Source organism: Artemia franciscana, chromosome 2, assembly GCF_032884065.1.
Source record: "Artemia franciscana chromosome 2, ASM3288406v1, whole genome shotgun sequence".
NCBI classification, from domain to species: Eukaryota; Metazoa; Arthropoda; class Branchiopoda; order Anostraca; family Artemiidae; genus Artemia; species Artemia franciscana.
Window position 1 is genome coordinate 63,209,576 of NC_088864.1, and position 22,828 is coordinate 63,232,403.

A 22,828-nucleotide genomic window follows, 5' to 3' on the forward strand; every position below is an offset into this window, starting at 1 on the left:
AAAAGAAAAAACACTCAAAGAGAAATTACAGACCGGGACACAAATGACGACCGGGACAGAGGGAATATAAATAACGACCGGGACACTCAAAGAGAAATTACAGACTGGGATACCGGGACACAAATGACGACCGGGACACAGGGAATATAAATGACGACCAGGACACAGGTATTTAAGAATATCGTTCAAAGACAAATTTTTAATTGTAAGAAGACCGTTGAAAGAGAAACTTTTAATTGTAAGAAGACCGTTGAAAGAGAAATTTCTAATTGTAAAATGACTGAAGAACCTACAATGGCAACACCCGAGGAAGCTGCTCAAAACGAATGTATTCAAGCCGAAGTAGCTGAGTTGGTAAAGCGTTATGTTTCAGGTTCTACGTCCGAGAGGCTCCAGGTTTGAGCCTTGGCTTTAGCATTAATACAAAAGAAGAAAAAAACTAAAAAAGGTAAAAACTACAAAAAAACTAAAAAGAAAATATATATATATTTATATATATCTATATATATAAAAATAAGTTGTTTGTCTGTCTGTCGACTGACGTCATGTTTGTCGACTGACGTCATTATAAGGATTGAGCTGTATGTTGTCATGAAGTTGTTCAAACCTGAACCTTGGCTTTAGCATTAATACAAAAGAAGAAAAAAACTAAAAAAGGTAAAAACTACAAAAAAACTAAAAAGAAAATATATATATATATTTATATATATATCATCTTTTCCACAAAAATAATAATTTAGTGCTTCTGCTTAAAAACAGCAATCGAATTGATGCCTCCTGATACGCAACTATCAACAAAGTGGCAATCGTTGTGGTCGGCGATCAGTTCTTACCTCGAGATAATATTCTTTATAGGCGAAACAATCAGTTGACAAGAATTGCTTAAACTCATCGATGCTACGATGCCCTACAATATCCTGACGAATATAAATGACGCCCGGGACACTCAAATAGAAATCCCAGACTGGGACACCGGGACACAAATGACGACGGGGACACAGGGAATATAAATGACGACCCGGACACAGGGACACAACTACAACGGGGACGCCGGGGGGCACAGGGGGATATATAAATGACGACGGCAACAAAGGAAATGGTCGATTAGCAATCACCATCAACAAAGCTCAAGGGCAATCAATAGAATCATGAGGTATAGATCTGAATACGGATTGTTTTCCCATGGACCATTATGCGTTGCATGTTCAAGAGTCGGTAAACCTGACAATCTATTTATATGCACAGAGTATATATATATATATATATATATATATATATATATATATATATATATATATATATATATATATATATATCTATATTCACAGGTGGGACATAGGGACACAACTACAATGGCGCGTAACGACTTACGCGCGCGGGGGGGCTTGGGGGGACGCGAAGCGCCCCCACCAACTAGGTGTTGGGGTGGCGCTTCGCGCCACCCCAACAGCTAGTAGTTATATACAAGTCTATATTTAACATAATGAAAGAGAAAAAGAGAGCTTACTTTGGTCTGTTTAATTAGTCTATATATATATATATATATATATATATATATATATATATATATATATATATATATATATATATAGCGGCATGGATGTTATATACAAGGCATTTTGCTCAACATATCCATTCTCCAGAGATTTCTTCCAATCTATTTGTTAGGTCAAATATGTGTACCGACTAGTTCTAAAGTAATTTAAATAAACCTTAAAAACGAACGAAACTTAAATTGAATATGGAAATCAAGCTTGAAACGAAAAAATCACTACAAGCAAGAATTTGGGTTCCTAAAATCCACTAAAACTGCAAATTTACGATTGATATAAATGATGATTTTCTTAATATCGTAGCCAACCATACACCAATTTGCAACACGATTCTTAGACCTCGTTATCACAGATGGAATTGAACCTGCAAACCTCTGATCAAGAGGCTGTCCACTGTGGTGTGACAACGTCTCAACATTAACAGTCTTTTTGCTTACTTCGTCATCATTTACAGAAACCCAAATACTTCTTTTTTTTTTATTTTTTAGAGAACAAGATAGATAGGCTACCACCACTTTTTACTTGCCTAGTTACAAAAATAGGTGCCCGAATTTTAGACAATATTTTGTTATAAAGCATAAAGGTCTAAATTATATACATTATAAAGTTATAGTTTTTAGAAGTCTCAATTTGACACATTTTAGCGCACAAAAAAATGAGAAAGAACAACATATCAATAGTTCAAACCTATGTCAGTTAGAAAAGACGATTTAAGCCCTTTTGAAGAAAAAAGAATTAACAGAAACAAATATATTGATAAAACAATAAGATATTGTAAATTAATGCGGTCAATCGATAGTTATTACTTGCCTACTTGCCTAGTTATAATAACAGGTGACTTTCTTTTATTTTGAACATACAGTATGAATGAAATTGCAATAAACGTTGCGTTTTAACGTTCTGTTTGAAGTTACACGTTAGGTGAAAATTTATGTTTAAAGTTAGGCGACTTCGCGTCATACGTGATTCCAAAGATGTTTTTTAGCATTGTAGTGTTTTGACAACGTCCGAAATCCCAGATTTTTTTTTAAAAGTAAAAATCAGGGTTTTTTTTTTAGTGTGAGTGTTATAATCATGTTTCAATGTTTGGTTGAAAAAGCATTGCTGATGTTTTTCCTGTCATTCACTGAACCCCATCTTTTTTAAGTTTTCATTTCTTTTTTTATTTGTTGGAAAACCAGTAAAATAGCCCACCAGTAGCTATTAATTAATTTATTTATGACACACTAACATTATAATAAAGTGGAGTAACAGATGAAACTAAAGATAAAACACATACACAAGAAACACATACAAAACAATATTAAATATAAACAACAGCAACAATGAAAATAAATATAATTGCACAAGAGGATGAAAAGGCCTTAACCGCAAGCAAGCCCCTTCTTTTAACTTGGCATCCAACTTATTGTAGGATTTCAATATATTACTGGCACGACAAATTTGAATATCCTTTTGGTTCCTATACCAACGAGTCTGAGACAAAAAAAAATTGCAATAAAAGAAATACAATGCTCTAATGCCCTGCATGTCACTAGCACTAAAAAATGGGCGCAAACCTGACAAGAAAAAGAATAGAACGATCACAATATGTTGAGTAAAGTCTAGCCGATGCCTTACAAGGATACCGGCCACGATTTGGGACAATTTTAGCATAGCCTGCTTTAAGTTTATTCTTAATATTTAAAAGTGCACTAGAACAGATAGCTGATACAGAGGAGCAAATACTGATCCCAAGCCAACACAGCAGAGGAATTAGCTTAACTGAAAAAGAGCCACAACTGAGATCACTACTTTGGTGTTTGGCACTTTTCAGCGTTTATCATTATGCCAGTTTTTTTTTTTTTTTTTAATAGCTTACAAACAAACTGGGTCGACTTGACAAAGTAAAAACAAGGTTTTTTTAAACTGTGAATGTAAGAATCGTATTTTAACGTCTGGCTGTGAAAACATTGTAGATGGTTTTCCAGTTATTTACAGTCCCCATATTTTCAATTTTCAATTTCTTTTTTTATTCGTTAAAAAACTAGCTAGATAAGCCACCAGTAGCTATTACTTCGCTGGTTATAATAAGCGATTTTATTTTTAGCTTGAACATAAAGGTTGAATGGAATTGCCGAGAATGTTGCGATTTTAAGTTCTATTTGAAGTTAGGGGTTAAGTTAGAAGTTAGCTAAAAGTCTGATTTAAATTTGGGTGAGATTGAGTCTTTCGTGATGCCTAAGGTGTCTTTTATTCAGTTTAGTGTTTTGACAAAGTTTGAAATCCCAGGCTTTTTTTTAAGTAAAAAACAGTTTTGTTTTCGTATGAATGTCAAAATCGTGTCTGAATGTCTGGCTGTGAATGTTTTTTGATATTTTTTTTTCTGTTATTTACAAAACCCCGTCTTTTTCAATGTTCTTTTTTTTATTTGTGGGAAAATAGCTAGATAGGCCAACAGTAGCAATTACATGTCTAGTAAAGATGTGATAATAGGTGACTTAACTTTCAGTTTTGACATAAAGAATGAATAAAACTGCCGTAAATGTTGCGATTGAAAATTTTCTTTTACCTAGCATCCTTAAACCTTAACAGAAAGTTCGGCAACTTAAGTCATTTGTGATTCCAAATTATGTTTTTTTTTCTTTTCTTAAAAAAAAATTGTAGTTTTCTGATAATGCTTGAAACTCCAGATTTCACTGAGTCAGCACCTAAATCACATATCGGCTGCTCCTTTATTGACGTTGATTTTTGAGGTGATTTTGGGATTAGTTTGAGTAAAATGGACTAGTCTTCTTATAATGAACTTTCTTCTTCTTTGGATAAAAAAATCAAGTTGTGTGTCAAGGGGAATGATCTTTTGGGTGAAAAGTATTTCAGAGTAATTTCAGAGGTGATGAAAAGGGAAAATCCTTGTAAACCTTGGATGACAATTAATTCTATTAATAGGTTTGAACTTTAAAAGGTATTGATTATGACCAAAAAATAAGATTAATAGATCAGTTAAAAAGAATTTTAATTGTGCTTCGAATATGATTTTAATAAACTCCTCACCCACAAGATGATCCAACTTGACACAAAACTTACTTTTTTATCCAAAGAAGAAGAAAGTTCATTAAAACAAGACTAGTCTATAATATACCCATACCATACTTTTAACATACCCCTTGATAATAAATAACTCATCCGATTTTTAGCCAGTCAAATGACACCAGGATGGTCCCAATCTTTCCCGGAAAGAACATTAGGAGGAATAATAGACCACACGGAAAGCCAGGGATAAAGTAACGTGAAAAATCACTAAACCAACTCAAAGATGCTATATATTATAAACTAAAAATGTCCTTTTTTTAATTTGATTGCCTATATGCCTATATTGTATGGCTATATATGCTATTGCACCATCAGGAAAGTGAGAACAAAATTATCACAAATTAAAGTGGCCAAAACACCATGGCGTCCACATATCTGAAAGCAGCGAATGGAGAAACCATATACAATCAGTCCCAATGTCTTGGTCTATGGAAGAAACACTTCGACATCCTGCCCAACTCACATCCACCTGATTCCATTGACCCAGGGCTTGTTGCTGCTGCTGCAGAGGCTTGATGAGTGATGATTATAATCTATGACGTCATAAGTGAATGTAATGCTCATAGACGCTTATCTTTCGACAAGATAATGCTATTTTATTTTAGTTCTCAGTTCAGGATTCCTAAAGTTCTTATGTAAACTGCAAAAATACTTATGGGGCCTGAGCAATAATTTCAGCTTTTTCACTAAAACTACAAAAATATCTGGAAATTTTAAGTTTATAATTATTTTTTGTTATGTTAAGCCCAAACCACTCCAAATTCCTTTAAAGGATATCTGTGGGAGTTTAGCAGGTAAAGATGCCTTTATCATGTCGATATTATGCAGAGAAATTCCCCGAGACAGAGGATGTAGTGATGGTAAAAGTCAGGTCAATAGCTGATATGGGTGCCTTTGTAAACTTATTAGAGTATGATGATATAGAAGGAATGACTCTATTATCAGAATTGTCAAGGCGGAGAATAAGATCTGTTAACAAATTGATTAGGATTGGAAAAACAGAACCAGTGGTTGTTATTAGGGTAGATAAAGACAAAGGCGATATCGATTTGTGAAAAAGAAGAGTTTCTGCTGAAGATATTGACGAATATACCGAGAAATTTAGCAAAGCCAGAGCAGTAAATTCAATTCTGAGACATGTTGCCTTTGGATGCGGTAGATGTCACTTGCGCCGTCCGGCTAGCAAAACATCCTACCATAGTTTACCTTTTTATATGTGCGCGGAAGTTGGTTTTTCATGGTGAGAATGATATCGACTTATGCAGTTTTTTTCGCTCTATTTTTGAGTACCAGAATCACTCCTGTTGAGGCCGTCGCTGTGCCAAAAAATGACTTATTAAAGTTGCGTTTCCATTCTACCTTTTTGGCGCCATCTATCTTGACTACGCTAACTGCATTCCACTTACTGCGAGAAGTCACAGGTAGCGCATCGTCCACCAATGGAAACAATCCGACAGGAAAGAAACGTGGATGTCGGGCAGGGAAAAATGAAAGGAGAAGGCGTACGGGGTGTGCTATTTCGGTACTAGTGACAAGCCGTGACTATTGTTCTTCGCCAAAACAAGTGTTTGAGCGAAACCTGGTGAAAATCAAGATATCCAGAGCACCTAAAATACCGAGTCTGAAGAGATTTGACGAAACTCCCTTGTGCCCCATCCAGGATAGCCCGCCCGTTCTTAAGCCCGAACGTCCTTTAGCTAAAAGTAAGTTGCCAAATATACTTGTGTGTAACGCTAGATCTTTGAACAGCAAAACTGATGCACTTGAAGTTATTGCCAGGCAGAACAACGCCTCAATAATAATAATAAGCGAATGTTGGGACACTTCTGACGAATCGGCGCGCATCAAAGGTTACGCAAGCTACTTTAATACGCGTCACGATCGTGGCTTGAATCGTCGAGGAGGAGGCGTTGGACTTTATGTTCGTAATGACCTATCCTCAAGGCTGTTAAGTGAGCCTTTTGACTCCGACCATGAAATATTATGGACCGAATGCAAACCTGCACGTTTATCAAAAAGATTTTCATGTTTAATTGTTGCTTCGGTCTATTATCCTGAAAGTGCTAAAAACAGGAAAGACTTGATTGAACACATTCAGTTTTTCGTAGACAAAATGCGCCGCAAGCATGTCTCTCCTGGCTTTGTTATTGCCGGAGACTTCAATCAAACTAATAGGCAATGGGTTTCAAATATTTTAGATTTGCGACAAGCCGTTACAATACCTACCCATCAAAGTGGCAGCATACTTGACTTGATTTTTACAAACTTGACAGACTTTTATTACGCACCGAGATCCCTAGGACCCCTTCTGAATTCTGGTCACTTTATCATCTTCTGGGAAGCCAGTTCGGCAACTCCGAAGCCAAAACGAGTCAAATATACGGTGCGACCACTTACTGCGGACTCGATATCTACATTTGGTCGCTGGATCGGTAATTATCAGTTTGAGGACATTTGCTCTGAACAGGATATTAATATTAAAGTAAATAAGCTGAATACTCTGCTTCAGGAGCAATTTCAGACTTGTTTTCCCGTAAAAGTCATTACTGTGAGTGACACTGATAAACCGTGGATAACCAATGATCTAAAGAATTTAATAAAAACCCGTTGTCGCCTTCATATCGCTGGTGATACCGTAGCTTCAGTCAAGTTGCGTAATCATATTGTTAAACTGAACAAGCGTGCCAAGAGGCAGTATGTGAGGGATAAAATTACTCCCTTACTCAGAATAGACCCCCACAAATGGCATTCCTCAGTAAAAAGACTTACCGGTAAGACAACACTCAGAGATCTAAGACTCCTCAAAGAGGACGGTACCTTAACCTCAGCTAATGAAGTCAATTCTTTTTTTGCTGACATTTGTACCTCATTTCCATCAATCACCAAATCAGAAATTGATACTATCATTGCTGGTGCAGAGATTGAGGACGTATGTGAGGTCTCTGAATTCACTGTTTATAAGGAACTCCTAAGACTGAAAGCGAACTGTGCGTCCTACCCAGGTGAGCTTCCAGTAAAGCTGTTACGTGAATTCGCCATTTTTCTCGCTAAGCCACTCTCTTCTATAATCAACCAATGTTTCCTTCAGCAAGTATTCCCTAGTGCTTGGAAAAGAGCATATGTCCGCGTTATTCCAAAAGTAAGGTGTCCAAAATCTTGTGATCAACTCCGGCCTATATCAATAACTCCGAACCTTTCTAAAGTTGCAGAAACGTTTATTTACCGCAAACTTATGTCACAGGTCTCTGCACATCTAGACCCGTATCAGTATGGATGCTTAAGAGGCAGCAGCACAACTGTTTATTTAGTACGGATGTACCATCTCATTGTCGAGTGGCTCGACCGAGGAAGTGCTATAGTCGACCTTCTCCTCGTAGACTACCGAAAGGCTTTTGATCTTATTCGCCATTCCGTTGCTATCACAAATCTACGCACCATGGGTGCGCAAAAACATATTCTCCTTTTAGTGATCAATTTTTTACAGGCCCGCTATCAGTGCGTTTACAGTCTTTTCCCAGGAGATACCGACTCCGAATGGGTCGAGCTTACATGCGGAGCCCCACAAGGTACTAAGCTCGCTAGTCTACTGTTTTTGGCAGTGATAAATTTCATCCTTTCCGGCTATGAAGAAAGATTTAAGTATGTAGACGACTTGTCAGTCCTACTGAAGTACATTGTTGAGAAGTCTGAGGCTGTCCCCCAATTCTGTAACGAAATAATCAACAACTTCAAAGATGAATGTACTGCGAACAGCCTCCAAATCAACGAAGGAAAGACTAAAATCCTTCGCTTTAATCCCCTGAAGAGAGACTTTGTGTGCCCTCCTCCTCCTTATCCTAGTGAATCTTCGGCAGTAGTGCTTGGTGTCAAGTTTAGCATCGACTGTTCTTTCAGCCTCCATGTCGATACAATTATCAAAAAGGCAAATAGTGCGATGCGGACACTTATACTAATGCGTCGATTTGGTTTTTCAGTGACACAACTAAGGATAGCCTATCTTACTTACATTCGACCAATTTTAGAGTATGCATGTCCCGTATGGGGCCCACAAGTCAATAACACTATTTACCTAAGTGACCAGCTTGAGTCAATACAAAAAAGAGCAGTCAAAGTAATATTGTGCGATGCTTTTACCGAATATAAGTTAGCATTATCCACTTTACAAATTCCCTCTCTTCAAGAGCGTCGTCTCAGTTTGATCCTTGAAATGGCCAATATCTTCTCAGAAGTGATAAATACAGATCGATACTACCACCAGTTTTAGTGAAACATCGAAGTACTAGGTTGAAGAAATTTGACAGATTAGCAGCACCTCCTTCACGCACAAATCGTTTTTCCAACTCATTCATCCCTTTCTTTGTATCAAAGTATAACAATTGTTGATTTTAAACTATTTGTCCTCTGATTTTTTTTTTGTCGTTTGATTTAATCCTTTTTTCTTTTTTGTAAGCACAAGCGCCATTTAGTTTTATGACTACGAGAGATTGTGCAAATAAAACCTATTCCTATTTCCTATTCCTATTTGTGTTGGACTACCAAAACAATGAGCAGCTTGAAGAGTTATATCAGAAAACTGCGTGGCTGTTTGATAAAAAAGCTAAAAGACAATCAGCTGCGTATGAAACCTTCAAACAAGTAGTCAAGGATCCATCAATGCTAGACGAATGTGGACTAGATGAAAAGACGAAGGAGACACTTTTGAATCAAATTAAGCAGAAGCTAACGCCACAAGCAGTGAAAATAAGAGCCTATGTTGAATGCTCATGTTATGGATATGAAGGAACTAATGCAGTAAAGAGGGCCTTAAAAGCTGGAATGTCTGTGTCAACTGAAGAAATACCTATAAAAATCAATTTAGTAGCATCCCCCCTTTTTGTAATTAACACTCATACACAAGAGAAAGAAGATGGCATGAAGGCATTGACATTATCGTTAAAAGCTATTGAAGAAGCAGCGGAAAAGGAAGGAGGGGCTTTTAGAATAAAGTCAGCGCCAAAAGTCGTCACAAAAGAAGACGAAGCCGGACACGCTCGACAGATGGAATTGGCTGAGCAGGAAAGTCGACAAGTTGCTGGTGATGATAATGAAGAAGAAGAATCCAAAGAGGGCAGAGACGAAAAAGATGATGAAAAGAAAGAAAACAGCATCAAAAGAGAATCAGAAGAAGATGAATAGAATGTTGCATATTTTAATGCTTTCTTGTTTTTTTCCAGTGACATGGAATATTTTGACATTTTTGAGGGCGCTAGGCCGCTAAAACTGGGAGCCTGATATCCCGCCTGGATGGAAATTAGCAGGCAATTTTAGCACAGCCAGCTTTAAGTTTATTCTTAATATTTAAAAGTGCACTAGAACAGATAGCTGATACAGAGGAGCAAATACTGATCCCAAGCCAACGCAGCAGAGGAATTAGCTTAACTGAGAAAGAGCCACAACTGAGATCACTACTTTTGGTGTTTGGCATAAAAAATTAAATAATCACATTTTTCAGCGTTTATCATTATGCCAAATTTTTTTTTAAATAGCTTACAAACAAGCTGGGTCGACTTGACTAAGTAAAAACAAGGTTTTTTTTTTAAAACTGTGATTGTAAGAATCGTATTTTAACGTCCGATTGTGAAAGCATTGTACATGATTTTCCTGTTATTTACAGAGCCCCCATCTTTTTCAATTTTCCATTTCTTTTTTTATTTGTCAAACAGTTCGTGGTAACGAACTGTAGTAAAGAGCGACCCGGCTCAATAGTAAACGAAACTCTAAAAAACGGAATTTGATGCTAAAAGATACATCAAAAGAATCAGATTTTCATGCTGATTTTAAATATACAAGTTTCATCACATTTTGTCTTTGTCATTAAAAGTAACGAGCCTGAGAAAATTTGCCTTATTTTGGACAATAGGGGGAAACACCCCCTAAAAGTCATAGAATCATAACGGAAATCACACCATCGCATTTGGCGGATCAGAAAACCCTATAGAAAAATTCATTATTATTATTATTTAAGATGACGCTTCTTGACTACTAAGGTCCCTGCGTCGGCCCTGCAGTGCATTCCTGCAGCGTGATTCGATCTCTGGGTCCCGTATTACCAAGCTAAGGTCAAATCCACTGCGCCACCACAGGACATAGAAAAATTTATCTACAAAAAGTGGAATTTTGTATTTTTTGCCATAAGACAAATCCCGGGTGCGTGTTTATTTATTATTTTTTTTCTCCAGGGGTCATGGTGTCGACCAAGTAGTCCTGGAATGTCGCAAGAGGGCTCATTCTAACGGAAATGAAAAGTTCTAGTGCCCTTTTTAAGTGACCGAAAAAATTGGAGGGCACCTAGGCCCCATCCCACGCTCATTTTTTTCCCAAAGTCAACGGATCAAAATTTTGAGAAAGCCATTTTGTTCAGCATAGTCAAAAACCGTAAAAACTATGTCTTTAGGAACGACTTACTCCCCCACAGTCCCTCGGGGAGGGGCTGCAAGTTACAAACTTTGACAGTGTTTACATACAGTAATGGTTATTGGGAAGTGTACAGACGTATTCAGGGGGATTTTTTTTTTGGTTTGGGGGGTGGGGTTGAGGGGAGGGAGCTATGTGGGAGGATCTTTCCATGGAGGAATATGTCATGGGGGAAGAAAAATCCAATGAAAAGGGCGCAGGATTTTCTAGCATTACTATAAAAAAACAATGAAACGAAAAACAATGAAAACGACGTTTTTTCAATTGAAAGTAAGGAGCAGCATTGAAACTTAAAACGAACAGAGATTATTACGCATATGAGGGGTGCTAGAAGTAGTTTAGCATAAAGAGCGAGGTATTTAGGAGGAGATAAATACCTCGCTCTTTGTGCTAAAGTATTTTCATTAATTTCAACTATTTATTCTACGGCCTTTCTGATTCAGGGGCCATTCTTAAAGAATTGGGACAAAACTTACGATTTAGTGTAAAGAGCGAGGTATTAACGAGGGTACAAACCCCCTCATATACATAATAAAAATATAAGAACATAACAGTTTGTTACGTAAGTTAATTCTTAAATTACGCATATTTTTTACTAATAAAAACGTTCGTTAAAAATTAAAAGTTCTAGTTGCTTTTTTAAGTAACCGAAAAATTGGAGGGCAACTAGGCCTCCTTCCTCACCCCTTATTTCTCAAAATCGTCTGATGAAAACTAATAGAAAGCCATTTAGCCAAAAAAAGAACTAATATACGAATTTCATTTTAATAATTTATGTGCGGAGAGCCAAAACCAAACATGCATTAATTCAAAAACGTTCAGAAATTAAATAAAAAAACTAGTTTTTTTAACTGAAAGTAAGGAGCGACATTAAAACTTAAAACGAACAGAAATTACTCCGTATATGAAATGAGTTGTCCCCTCCGCAATCCCTAGCTCTTTCCGCTAAAGTTTGACTCTGCCACAATTCTACTTTTTAAAACAATTAAAAGCTGACTGATATTTATCAGTCAATAAATAACTTAATTGACCTCTAAAGAACTTAAGCTCATACCTGACCTATAAAGAACTTAAGCTCAACAGAAAAATTGTAAATTACCTGTGTAGCAGTACTGGACTAACGACTGCAGAGCATCTGGATCTACCTGTCGTATTTCAACTTCCGTTTGGTTGGCTTCTCTAACATCAGAAGTGAACATAGCATCAAAATAGTCTGAGGCTGCACTTAGAATCACCCTATGCGCTGATATTCGCTTATTCTCTTAAAACAAAGTAAGAGATTACTGGTCTATAATGTCACATCAGAAGTGAACATAGCATCAAAATAGTCTGAGGCTGCACTTAGAATCACCCTATGCGCTGATATTCGCTTATTCTCTTAAAACAAATTAAGAGATTACTGGCCTATAATGTCACATCAGAAGTGAACATAGCATCAAAATAGTCTGAGGCTGCACTTAGAATCACCCTATGCGCTGATATTCGCTTATTCTCTTAAAACAAAGTAAGAGATTACTGGCCTATAATGCCACAAAATCAAGCATTTTTTTTAACACAAAAAAACACTATCTTAAAAAAAAATTGGATGTGATTCATCCACCTTTAAAATAAAAATACAAAGGATAGAAAAATGCAAGTAACAAAATAAATACCTTTATCAAACAGTTCGTGGTAGCGAACTGTCGTAAGGAGTGACCCGGCTCAATAGTAACTAAAACTCTAAAAAACGGAGTTTTGATACCAATAGCTACATCAAAAGAATCGCATTTTAATGCTGATTTTAAATATATAAGTTTCATCAAGTTTTGTCTTACGCATCGAAAGTTATGACCTGAAAATTTTCCTTATTTTAGAAAATAGGGGAAAACATCCCCTAAAAGTCATAGAATATTAACAAAAATCACATCATCAGATTCAGCATTTTAGAGAACACTATTGTAGAAGTTTCAAGCTTCTATCAACAAAAATGTCGAATTTTGTATTTTTGCCAGAAGACAAATCACGGATGGGTGTTTATTTGTTTTGTTTTTTTCCCAGAGGTGATCGTATCGATCCAGTTGTCCTGGAATGTCGCAAGAGCGCTCATTCTGACGGAAATTGAAAGATCTAGTGCCCTTTTTAAGTGACTGGAAAAATTGGAGGGAACCTAGTCCCCCTCCCACGCACATTTTCCCCCAAAGTCACCGGAACAAAATTTCATGATAGCCATTCTGTTCAGCTTAGTTGAAAACCTAATAAATATGTCTTTGGGGATGACTTATCCCCCCAGTCCCCGGGGGAGGGGTACAAGTTACAAACTTTGACCATTGTTTACATATAGCAATTGTTAATTATGAAGTGTACAGAAGTTTTCAGGGAAATTTTTCGCGTTGAGGTGGCGATGGGTCGCAGGGAGGAGGTTACGTGGGAGGATCTTTCCATGGAGGAATTTTTAACGAGAGAAGAGAACTTCCATGAAGGGGGTGCAGGATTTTCTAGCATAATTTAAAAAAAAAATGAGAAAATAAATAATTTTTTTTCAACTGGAAGTAATGAGCAGCATTAAAACTTAAAACGAACATAAAATATTACGTAAATAAGGGGGTTCATCTCCTCCACAATACCTTGCTCATTATGTTAAATTATTTTTAGTAATTCCAACTATTTATTGGCCTTTGTGATTCAGGAGTCATTCTTAAGGATTTGGGACAAAATTCAAGCTATAGTGTAAAGAACGAGGTATTGACGAGGGGGCAAACCCCCTCACATACGTAACAAAAATACAAAAATATTGAAATTCGTTACGTAAGTTAATTCGTAAGGTGCGTATGTTTATTATTAACAAAAACATTCGTAAAAAAAACAAAAATCTTGTTTGCATTTTTAAGCAACCGAAAATTGGAGGGCAACTAGGCCTCCTCACCCAACTATTTTTTATCATAATCGTCCGATCAAAACTATGAGAAAGCCATTTAGCCAAAAAAATAATAAGTAAATTTCGTTTTAATTATGCATGTGCGGTGAGCCAAAATCAAAATAGGCGTTAATTAAAAAACGTTCAGAAATTAAATTAAAAAAACAAGTTCTTTAAACTGCAAGTAAGGAGCGACATTACAACTTAAAACAAACAGAAATTATTCCGTATATAAAAGGGGTTGACCCCTCCTCAACGCCACGCTCTTTAAGCTAAAGTATTTATTGTGTTAAAATGTAGAGTTGAGAGAAAGAGTCACACTTTAGCGTAAAGAGACAGGCGTTGAGAAGGGCCCTTTTATATACGGAACAATTTCTGTTCGTTTTAAGTTCTAATGTCGCTCCTTAGTTGCAGTTTAAAAAACTTGTTCTTTTATTTAATTTTTCTCTAAAAACGAATACAAATATTTATAGATGTCAGGTCAACCAGCATATACACTGTAAACCTGACCTTCCAACCATAGGATTAAATAAAAAAACAAGTTTTTTTTAACTGAAAGTAAGGAGCGATATTAAAACTTAAAATGAACAGAAATTACTCCCTATATAAAAGGGGCTGTTCCCTCCTCAATGCGCCGCTCTTTACGCCAAAGTTTGACTCTTTCTCTCAACTCTACTTTTTAAAACAGTAAAAAACTTTAGCGTAAAGAGCGGGGCGTTGAGGAGGGAACAGCCCCTTTTATATACGGAGTAATTTCTGTTCGTTTTAAGTTTTAATATCGCTCCTTACTTTCAGTTAAAAAAAAATAGTTTTTTTTTTAATTTCGACAGCGACGTTAAAACTTAAAACGAACAAAAATGATTCCGTATATGAAAGAAGCTGTGTCCTCCTCAACGTCCAGCTCTTTAGGCTAAAGTTCGGCTCTTTGTCACAGTTCTACTTTTTAAAACAATTAAAACTTTAGCGTAAAGAGCGGGAGGTTGAGAGGGGATAACTTATTTCAAATACAGAATAATTTCTGTTCGTTTTAAGTTTTAATGCTGCTCCTTACTTTCAGTTAAAAATAACTTGTTTTTTCATTTAATTTTTGAACGTTTTTGAATTAATTTATGCTTTGATTTTGGTTCACCGCACATGAATAATTAGAATGAAATTTGCAAATTAATTTTTTTTTTTGGCTAAATGGCTTTGTCATAGTTTTGATCGGAAAATTTTGATAAAAAAAAGGGCAGGGGAAGAGGCCTAGTTGCCCCGAAATTGTTGGTTATTTAAAAATGCAACTAGAACTTTTAATTTTTTATGAATGTTTTTATTAGTAATAAATATACGTAACTTACGAATTAACTTACGTAGCGAACTTCTATATCTGTATAATTTAAAAACATACATGAGGGGGTTGGCCCCCTTCTCAATTACCTTGCTCTTTACACTAAAGCTTGAATTTCGTCAAAATTCTTTAAGAATGACCCCTAAATCACAAAGGCCGTGGAATAAATAGTTGAAATTACTAAAAATACTTTAAGCGCATTTTAAGCGTAAAGAGCGAGGCATTGGAAAGGAGACAAGCACCCTTACATACATAATGATTTCTGTTCGTTTTAAGTTTTAATGCTGCTCCTTACTTCCAGTTGAAAAAAAAAATTATTATTTATTTTCTCATTGTTTTTTAAATAATGCTAAAAAATCCTGTGCCCCCCCCCCCATAGAAATTCTCTTTCTTCATGATCAATACCTCCATGGAAAGACCCTCCAATGTTACATTTTGGACCTTGTCAAAAATGTTTTTTTGGAGTTACTCAAATGATATCCTGGATGTACCGAGGCACATGCTCATGACCTAGTATTGCTACTGATAGGCAAATGTTTAGGGACCTTATTTGAACAGGAACAACAAAACCATTTGGGCAGCTTTTGTTTGTAATTTTATGACAGCTCACATTTATTAATGATAACTTTGCATGAATTCAGACATTTCTATTTGTTGACTGTTGGGTTATGCAGCTTTGTCTTGGGTGATTTGGCAGGTAAGTAGGGTCAAGACCTTGTTCAAGTGCTTTTTTTTATCTCAATTGATAAAATAGGAAAACAGTTCTCTTCTTTTTTTTCATTTATTTTAACCAAGTAATTAAATTTAACACATTACATCTTGGATGAAATCAAAATTTGGTCACAAAAACTATAACTGAGCAACTGAAAAGACTGAAATAGTAGCTAAAAAAAAAAGAAGAAAAAAAAAGAAAAAGAATAGCTCACTTTACTCTAAAAATACATGATTACCCTTTGTACCCCAAAAACAGGTAAAGTTCCTGGGGATCAAAATTAACTATAAATTAAGCAACTATCAGTAGCTAATTGATGTTTTGTAAAATAATGAATAGTGTAGTAAATGTGGGTGTATGGCAATGCATGAATTGTATTGTAAAAACTGTCCGGTTCTTCCTCCCCTGTTAAATAATTGTAAATTAAAATTGTAAATATAAAATTGTGTAAGTATGAATGGTTTATTGGATTTTGTATTATTATTTTTTTTTTTATGGTTGAATAGTCAAAATATATATAATCTAGTTTACTTTTTATTTGCTGGGGGTATATATTTAAGTTTTATTTTTATTTATTTGTTGGTATTGGATTTACCACTTGTTTTTATATATGTTTGTTAATGAAAGCAAGTTGTCAGTCTGTTGAATTAAATTATATTTCAAATTTGGTAAATTTTTTTTTGTTATATATGTGATGAAAGTGTATTGATTGTTGTTTTTTTTTTTTTGGTAATTTTTGACGCCACTACAATGAGGGATTTCCTAAGGACGGTAGGACATCCCTCTTTATGTAGGAAGTGCAATGATTTTGTTAGTTAAAAAAATTTTGGTTTTGTGCACATTCTGAATTTTTGACTATTTTAAATTTATAACTGAATTACTTGATATTTTATGATTTTTGACAGGGTATTAAACTAATTGTTAGTTTGTGTGTAGTAGATTAATCAGTACGATAAAGCGTGATCGTGAAGATTTTTGTTGTTTTTTTTTTGTTTTTCTAGGTTGATGATAAAACAGAAAGAAGATCCTGGAGTATAGAGAAGAGATTCTGGAAGCTCCATTCAATTACACCAACAACAACAACTATCAGTAGAGTTAATAACCAAATATCATCAATATTTTAAAAAAATTATTCAAGAATATTTTATTATTTAGGAAATATTTAAAGAGTCAGATGAATGAAACTTTCAGAAATTAATTCAAATTTCAAATATAGAAAAAATTTTAAACTCTAATTGACCTACTTCAACTATATATCTTTAAAAATTAGTTATTTTACCTACAAAGAAATCGTTTCCCCTTAGTTTCTTAACCAATTCCTTCTTCTTTTTTTCTGTCAAATATTACAGATGTTTCTACTAGTCAATGATGTAAAATAATTGATTGCTTATTTGAGAGAACTTTGAATGCAAGTTTTGTTGAACTACCCTACTTTTTAATTTGAAATAAGGATCCGGTAAGATATCTAGCCAAAAAAGTTGTCACAGCCTTTTCTTTTATTCATACTCAATGGCTTTTTAGTCTCTTTTCATACATGTTATATTACAGGTCAGTTGCACAACTGTCTGATTAGGAAAAACGAGTAGCTTACCAGCAACTAAAACAATATCAGTAAGTACTCCAGTTTTTAAGTAATATTCCATACGCTTCATGCAGTTTCTAGTATGTGAATCAGATACAAATTTCCCATCAGGTGAAGTATTGCCTGACTGAGAATTGAGACTAGAGAAGTTGAAATCACTTGCTGCACGCCTTGGAACAGCTGCAAAATCTGGTTGATGATTGGTATGAGGTCCAGACTGAATAATCCAGCTTCTAGCAGGGATACCAATGCTGGAGTGCCTTTGATATACACCAGTTGGGTCCATGTTCCTGTTTTAAGAGACAGAAAACAAAATTTAGAGAAAATAAACACCTTGATCACAAATAAACAAGATATAAGCTTGAAATTACAAATGCATTGAGAAGACAGACGAAGTCCTAGATAGAATGTCAATGTTGAAAATATTTTTGTCATGAGCTGTCTAACAAGGTGTCCCTTGAGCATAACTGATGGTTGCCTGGTTTAATGGATGTGAACAAGAGTGGTGTTGTCCTTGCTGGTAGGGTTTTTGTGACAAATTTAAATATCCACACAAAAAATAAGACTAGGTTCCTAATGAAAGGTCTATCCTAGTATTCCTGGGATACCAATGTTTTCAGCCTACTATAATCCAAGACTGCATAATCTAAATCTCGTGCGTTACAGGCAAAATTATTAGTGATATTGTTGTCCAGGAGACATGGGCAAAGTTGAAAGATTCAACTTTTTAGGGAGGTTGCTAGGTAAAAGAGAGGAAAGAGGGATAATTAGTATTTTTAGTTTAAATTACACATTCAAAGACCTTTCTTTTAACATAAACTTACAGAATCCTCAGTGGCATTAGGGACATGTCCCTGTATCAGCACTCTCTAGATGGCTGTCAGTTGGTTCATCAAAGTTGTGTTTCTCTGAAGCAATAGCTATCTGGGTTTTACAATTTAAACCGAGGGCAATGGTCTCCCTTACCCTAGTCTCTGAGTAATGTGTGTAAAAATGTTCGCTCCAAAATCAACCCATGCCATTTTTGAAACTATTTAAGGTTTCAGGTTTCACAACTATTTCTGGGAGTGATTTCAAGTCAGCCACTGCTTGGACACTCCAAAAACTGATCAATTTACTACAATGAGTTTAAATATTTTTTATTGGTGTCTTCTTGTGGTATTTATTTTTGAAGGGCAAAAATACTTCTGGAAAGACAGTTTCTCCAGGTTGTGCTTTACTTTGTACAGTTGTATCTGGTATCCTCTCATTTGTCTATATTTCAGGGTGGCCATGTTCAGTATGAATAGTTTTTCTTCATACCTTAAGTGTTTTGGATTTTTTTTTTCTTTGTACTATGGCCTAGACACATTGTTTACTTTGCTTAACTGTCTATATGCATTTCTTTTTCTTTTGTAACCTAATAATGTCCAATTCTTATTGGTTTACTTGTTTTTACTTCCTTTGCCTTTTGTTATTCTGTAAGAATTTGTTATTATGATGCAATTGCCACAGCCAATTCATGCCTCATGACTTGTACTCTAGTGTAAACTGTATTTCGGATTCATTTTTATTGTTCTTTTCTTTTTGCTATGGTCTACACATATTTCTCACTATGCATAGCTGTCTATTTGATTAATCTTCTGTTTTTACCCTAATTCTATGATGGTAGTTTCTTATTAGCTTGGTTGTTCAGTATTCTGCTCTTTGTTCTGAAATGCAACACAAATCATTTGCATGATATGAAAGATGATTTCTTTAAGCCTCAGAAATCCTTAAGGGCAGAGGGCTCATAAGAAGGACAGGTATTCACACTGCTCTATATGGAAAGAGGTATATTTCATGTTTTTGTTGCGGACTAATGTTGCACTCTTCGCTCACGAATGCAGACGATATTGCACTCTTAGCTCACGAATGCGGACGATATTGCACTCTTTGCTCACGAATCAGAAGCTATACAACACAATATAAATGAACTTGGGGGTGTGGCAAATACTGTTGGACTCTCCATAAACGCTAACAAGACTAAATCAATGTCAAATCCGGTTATTCCTGACTTAGCTGAGGGACTCTTGGTCAACAACGAGGAAATTGAAGTGGTGAGAGAGTTCAAATATCTCGGCAGCATTCTTATGCAACATGTCAATCCTGAAAGAGAAATTTTGTGCCGAATAGATTTGGCTGGCTCTGCCTTCAATTGTCTTAGAAATATTTGGAGGAATAACAAATATCCCCAGAAGCTAAAGCTCAGAATATATAATAGCAATGTCCTCTCCGTCCTTACATATGGCCATGAAACTTGGGGCATCACTGCACAACTAGGAAAACAACTACGGGCATTCGATAATAACCGCCTAAGATCTATTTTGAATATACATTAGGCGGAGAGAATAAGAAATGATGAGATTTGTAGCATGACAAATCATACCCCCATCCTTGATGCCATTAGAAAGTGACAATGGATGTATTGGGGACACATGGTGCAAATTCGTGATGGAAGTCTGCCTCATGGCGTATGGTGTTGGACACCCCCTGGCCTCTGCAAGTCAGGGAGACCCAAAATGACCATTGGCACGATGTTAGAGAAGCAGGCAAAGCTGGCGAGGTCTTTGATGGAGGAGCTTTGGTTGAGGGCTCAGGACAGGTCGTCATGGCAAACCACTGTTGCTGCCTTATGCGCCCTCGGGCGTGGGAGGACCTAAGTCTAAGTATGTATTCCTCTCCTGCATTTCCAGGGATGTATCACAAAGTAAAAAACGAAATTTATCATTACTATATTCCAGCACGATATTCTATCATTACTCCCTTGAAGTCAATGTCTTTAAACCCATGCAATAAGCCACATAATAAAAGTGAAGTACGCAATTAAAGCAAGGAGAAACTTTGGTCTAATAATTCGCAAATGCAAGAACAAATCTGTTAAGAGTTATAAATCTGAAGAACAGTGAAAGATGATATGAAGTTCCTGAAAGATACAAAACGCAGTACTGAGGGATATTTATCAAAAACGATCCCCTAAGTAGGAAAGTCATCTGGACCAAGAGGTAAGGAGGCAGTTCCTTACAGGTTTCAAAAAAGGAAGAAATCCTAAAAGGGAGTGGAGCCAAGGCTTTCTCAATAAATTGCTCCTAAAGAAAAAAAGATGACAAACCCTTTTCAAATCACTAATTCAAATCCTTTGAATTAGTTTTCTTGCTTCTGAAACAAAAAGTAAAAAAAGTAATAGAGCATTCACACATGAAGTTGAATAGGAGATTCTAGTTCAAGAAGTGAAGGATTGTTATAATTTACCCTTCACCAAATGTTCTCCAAGAAGCAAATATTTACCATAATATGGTATGCTATATTATAGTCCAAACAAGCAGACCACTAAAGCTGGACAAAATCTTTTTCAGAATGGCATAATTTGCATTTGTAGAATATCAAGAGCCTTGCAAAAAGGGATGGGGTGTAAGGACATTTGACACTGGCAGGGAAACAAGTAGATAATTAAAGAATGTGTAAAAATAGGAAAATGAGAAATATTCCCATTTAAATCATGTAAAAAACAAAGCTACAGGTAGTACTTGCGCCCCACCCAGCTTGGAAAGTCCCTAGCCCCTGTTGGGTGGGGCAATAAAATTGAATATAATTTTCAGCACTATCATTTCAGCTGTAGATTTATTGCCAAAACACATTTAAATAATGCAGGATGACTCTAACTTGCAAAAATAAAGTAAATTATACTTGCTTGGAAAACACTCTCTTTAAACCTAATCAAACTTTTACATCAAGGTAAAGAAAAGGAAAAGAAAAGATTTATACACCCCTTAGCAATATGACCTCTAATATCAACTATAATTACACGATTTAAACCTGCAACACTTCTAACAAACACAACCCCATTTAATTTAATGATGCTTAACAAATATTTTAGCAACAATTCTGACCTTCATAAAAAAAAAGTTGAGCTTAAATACAGTTGAGGTGAATAAAACTTCTCTGGACAGACCCACAGCTACATTTGTACTGGGAAGGTCTCCTGAAGAATCCAGTTTTGCCATTCTCTTTCTAGAGACAAGAGCCATTAACGAAATTGAAGAACATTTTTTTATCTAGAAATCAATTTAATTTATAACCCTAAGGGTCCTAAGGAAAGAGCCATTTTACCTTTGCTAAATACTGATTTATTAGGTTTCAAATCTTTTGTAAAAAAAAAAATATTTGGGTGAGCAAATGCTTTCCAGAATAACTTCTTTTGATATTTTCAAGAAAGTAGTAGTCTGGTGAATGAAACTTTCATTAATCAACTTGAACACCAGAGCCTTAAATCTCTAATAATTAGACTCACCTAGCTCAAATGCTGGTCTCTGGAAATGTAAAGAAAGTTTGTCTGGAAAATGACTATTTACCAGAAACAAACAAAAACTAATATGACTTAAAACTAAATAGAGAAAGGGTTTAGATAAATGATTAAAAACACCTTCCCATGGAACGATTCTGGCTTAGATTACATTGCTGGAAGTTTTATATGTCTAACTAGCCAGAGAGCCCATCACCTAAAATCTTACCCTGGATCCTGTTACCATGCATCCAAGATGCAGTCATACCAATTACCTAAACCACTGTAAAACAAATTTCAGCAACATCCCTCCCTCCCTGACTACAAAACAATCATAGAACCCCATTGTAGAGATTTAAAGCCCTTACATACAAACATTTGAGATTGTAAAACGACAGAGAATTTACCTGAGACAGTAAAATTTTGTTTAGACCATAAAATATTTTGGCTAGTTAGGGATAGTGGGAGACACCTCAAAGGGTATATTTCAATGCCAAAACATCACAACTCTCATTGAAGCTCAAGATAAATACCGAATTAGTTCAAAGAAAGTGACAGGGGGAGGGTGGAGGTAGAAATCGATTTATAATCCCCAGGACTGAATTCAGGACTTTTCTTTGGGGGTTATATTTTTCAGGAGGGCAGATCAAAATGTGAAATTTATGTTTAATCCCTCTCGATTTCTGTGAATATTTCTGGTCTATGCTTTTATTATCAAAGTAAAGAGTACAGTAACATTAAACCCCAAAACAAGCAAATTTTATTCCAAACAGGAGGGGCTGCACCTTCCTCATCCTCACCTCCCCCTCATGGTCATAGAATTTTTGGAGGATGTTCATTTGTTCAGAAATTGAGAGTTCTAGTCTTTTTTATAGGTCAAAAGCAATTGGAAACCAACCAGCTGTGGAGGGACTATTTCCTGTGGTGGGTGTTTTA

General features: G+C 35.7%; 2 protein-coding genes across 4 annotated transcripts in view; one reads left to right on the forward strand and one right to left on the reverse strand.

Moving 5' to 3' along the window:
• LOC136043918 (kelch-like protein 5) overlaps positions 1-22,828 on the reverse strand; it is an 80,283-nt gene that overhangs the window by 41,107 nt on the left and 16,348 nt on the right. For all 3 annotated transcript variants that reach the window (XM_065728965.1, XM_065728964.1, XM_065728966.1), the window contains exons 2-3: positions 17,602-17,882; positions 12,178-12,339 (exon numbers count right to left, since the gene is read on the reverse strand). In XM_065728965.1, the coding sequence (XP_065585037.1) occupies positions 12,178-12,339; positions 17,602-17,878 (439 nt within the window). In that variant the 5' untranslated portion in view covers positions 17,879-17,882. The remainder of the gene's footprint in view (positions 1-12,177; positions 12,340-17,601; positions 17,883-22,828) is intronic.
• LOC136043920 (eukaryotic translation initiation factor 2 subunit 1-like) lies at positions 5,375-9,967 on the forward strand. Its single transcript, XM_065728968.1, is given in 2 exon segments — positions 5,375-5,769; positions 9,146-9,967. Coding segments are annotated over 2 exon segments (999 nt in total). The 5' UTR covers positions 5,375-5,425; the 3' UTR covers positions 9,801-9,967.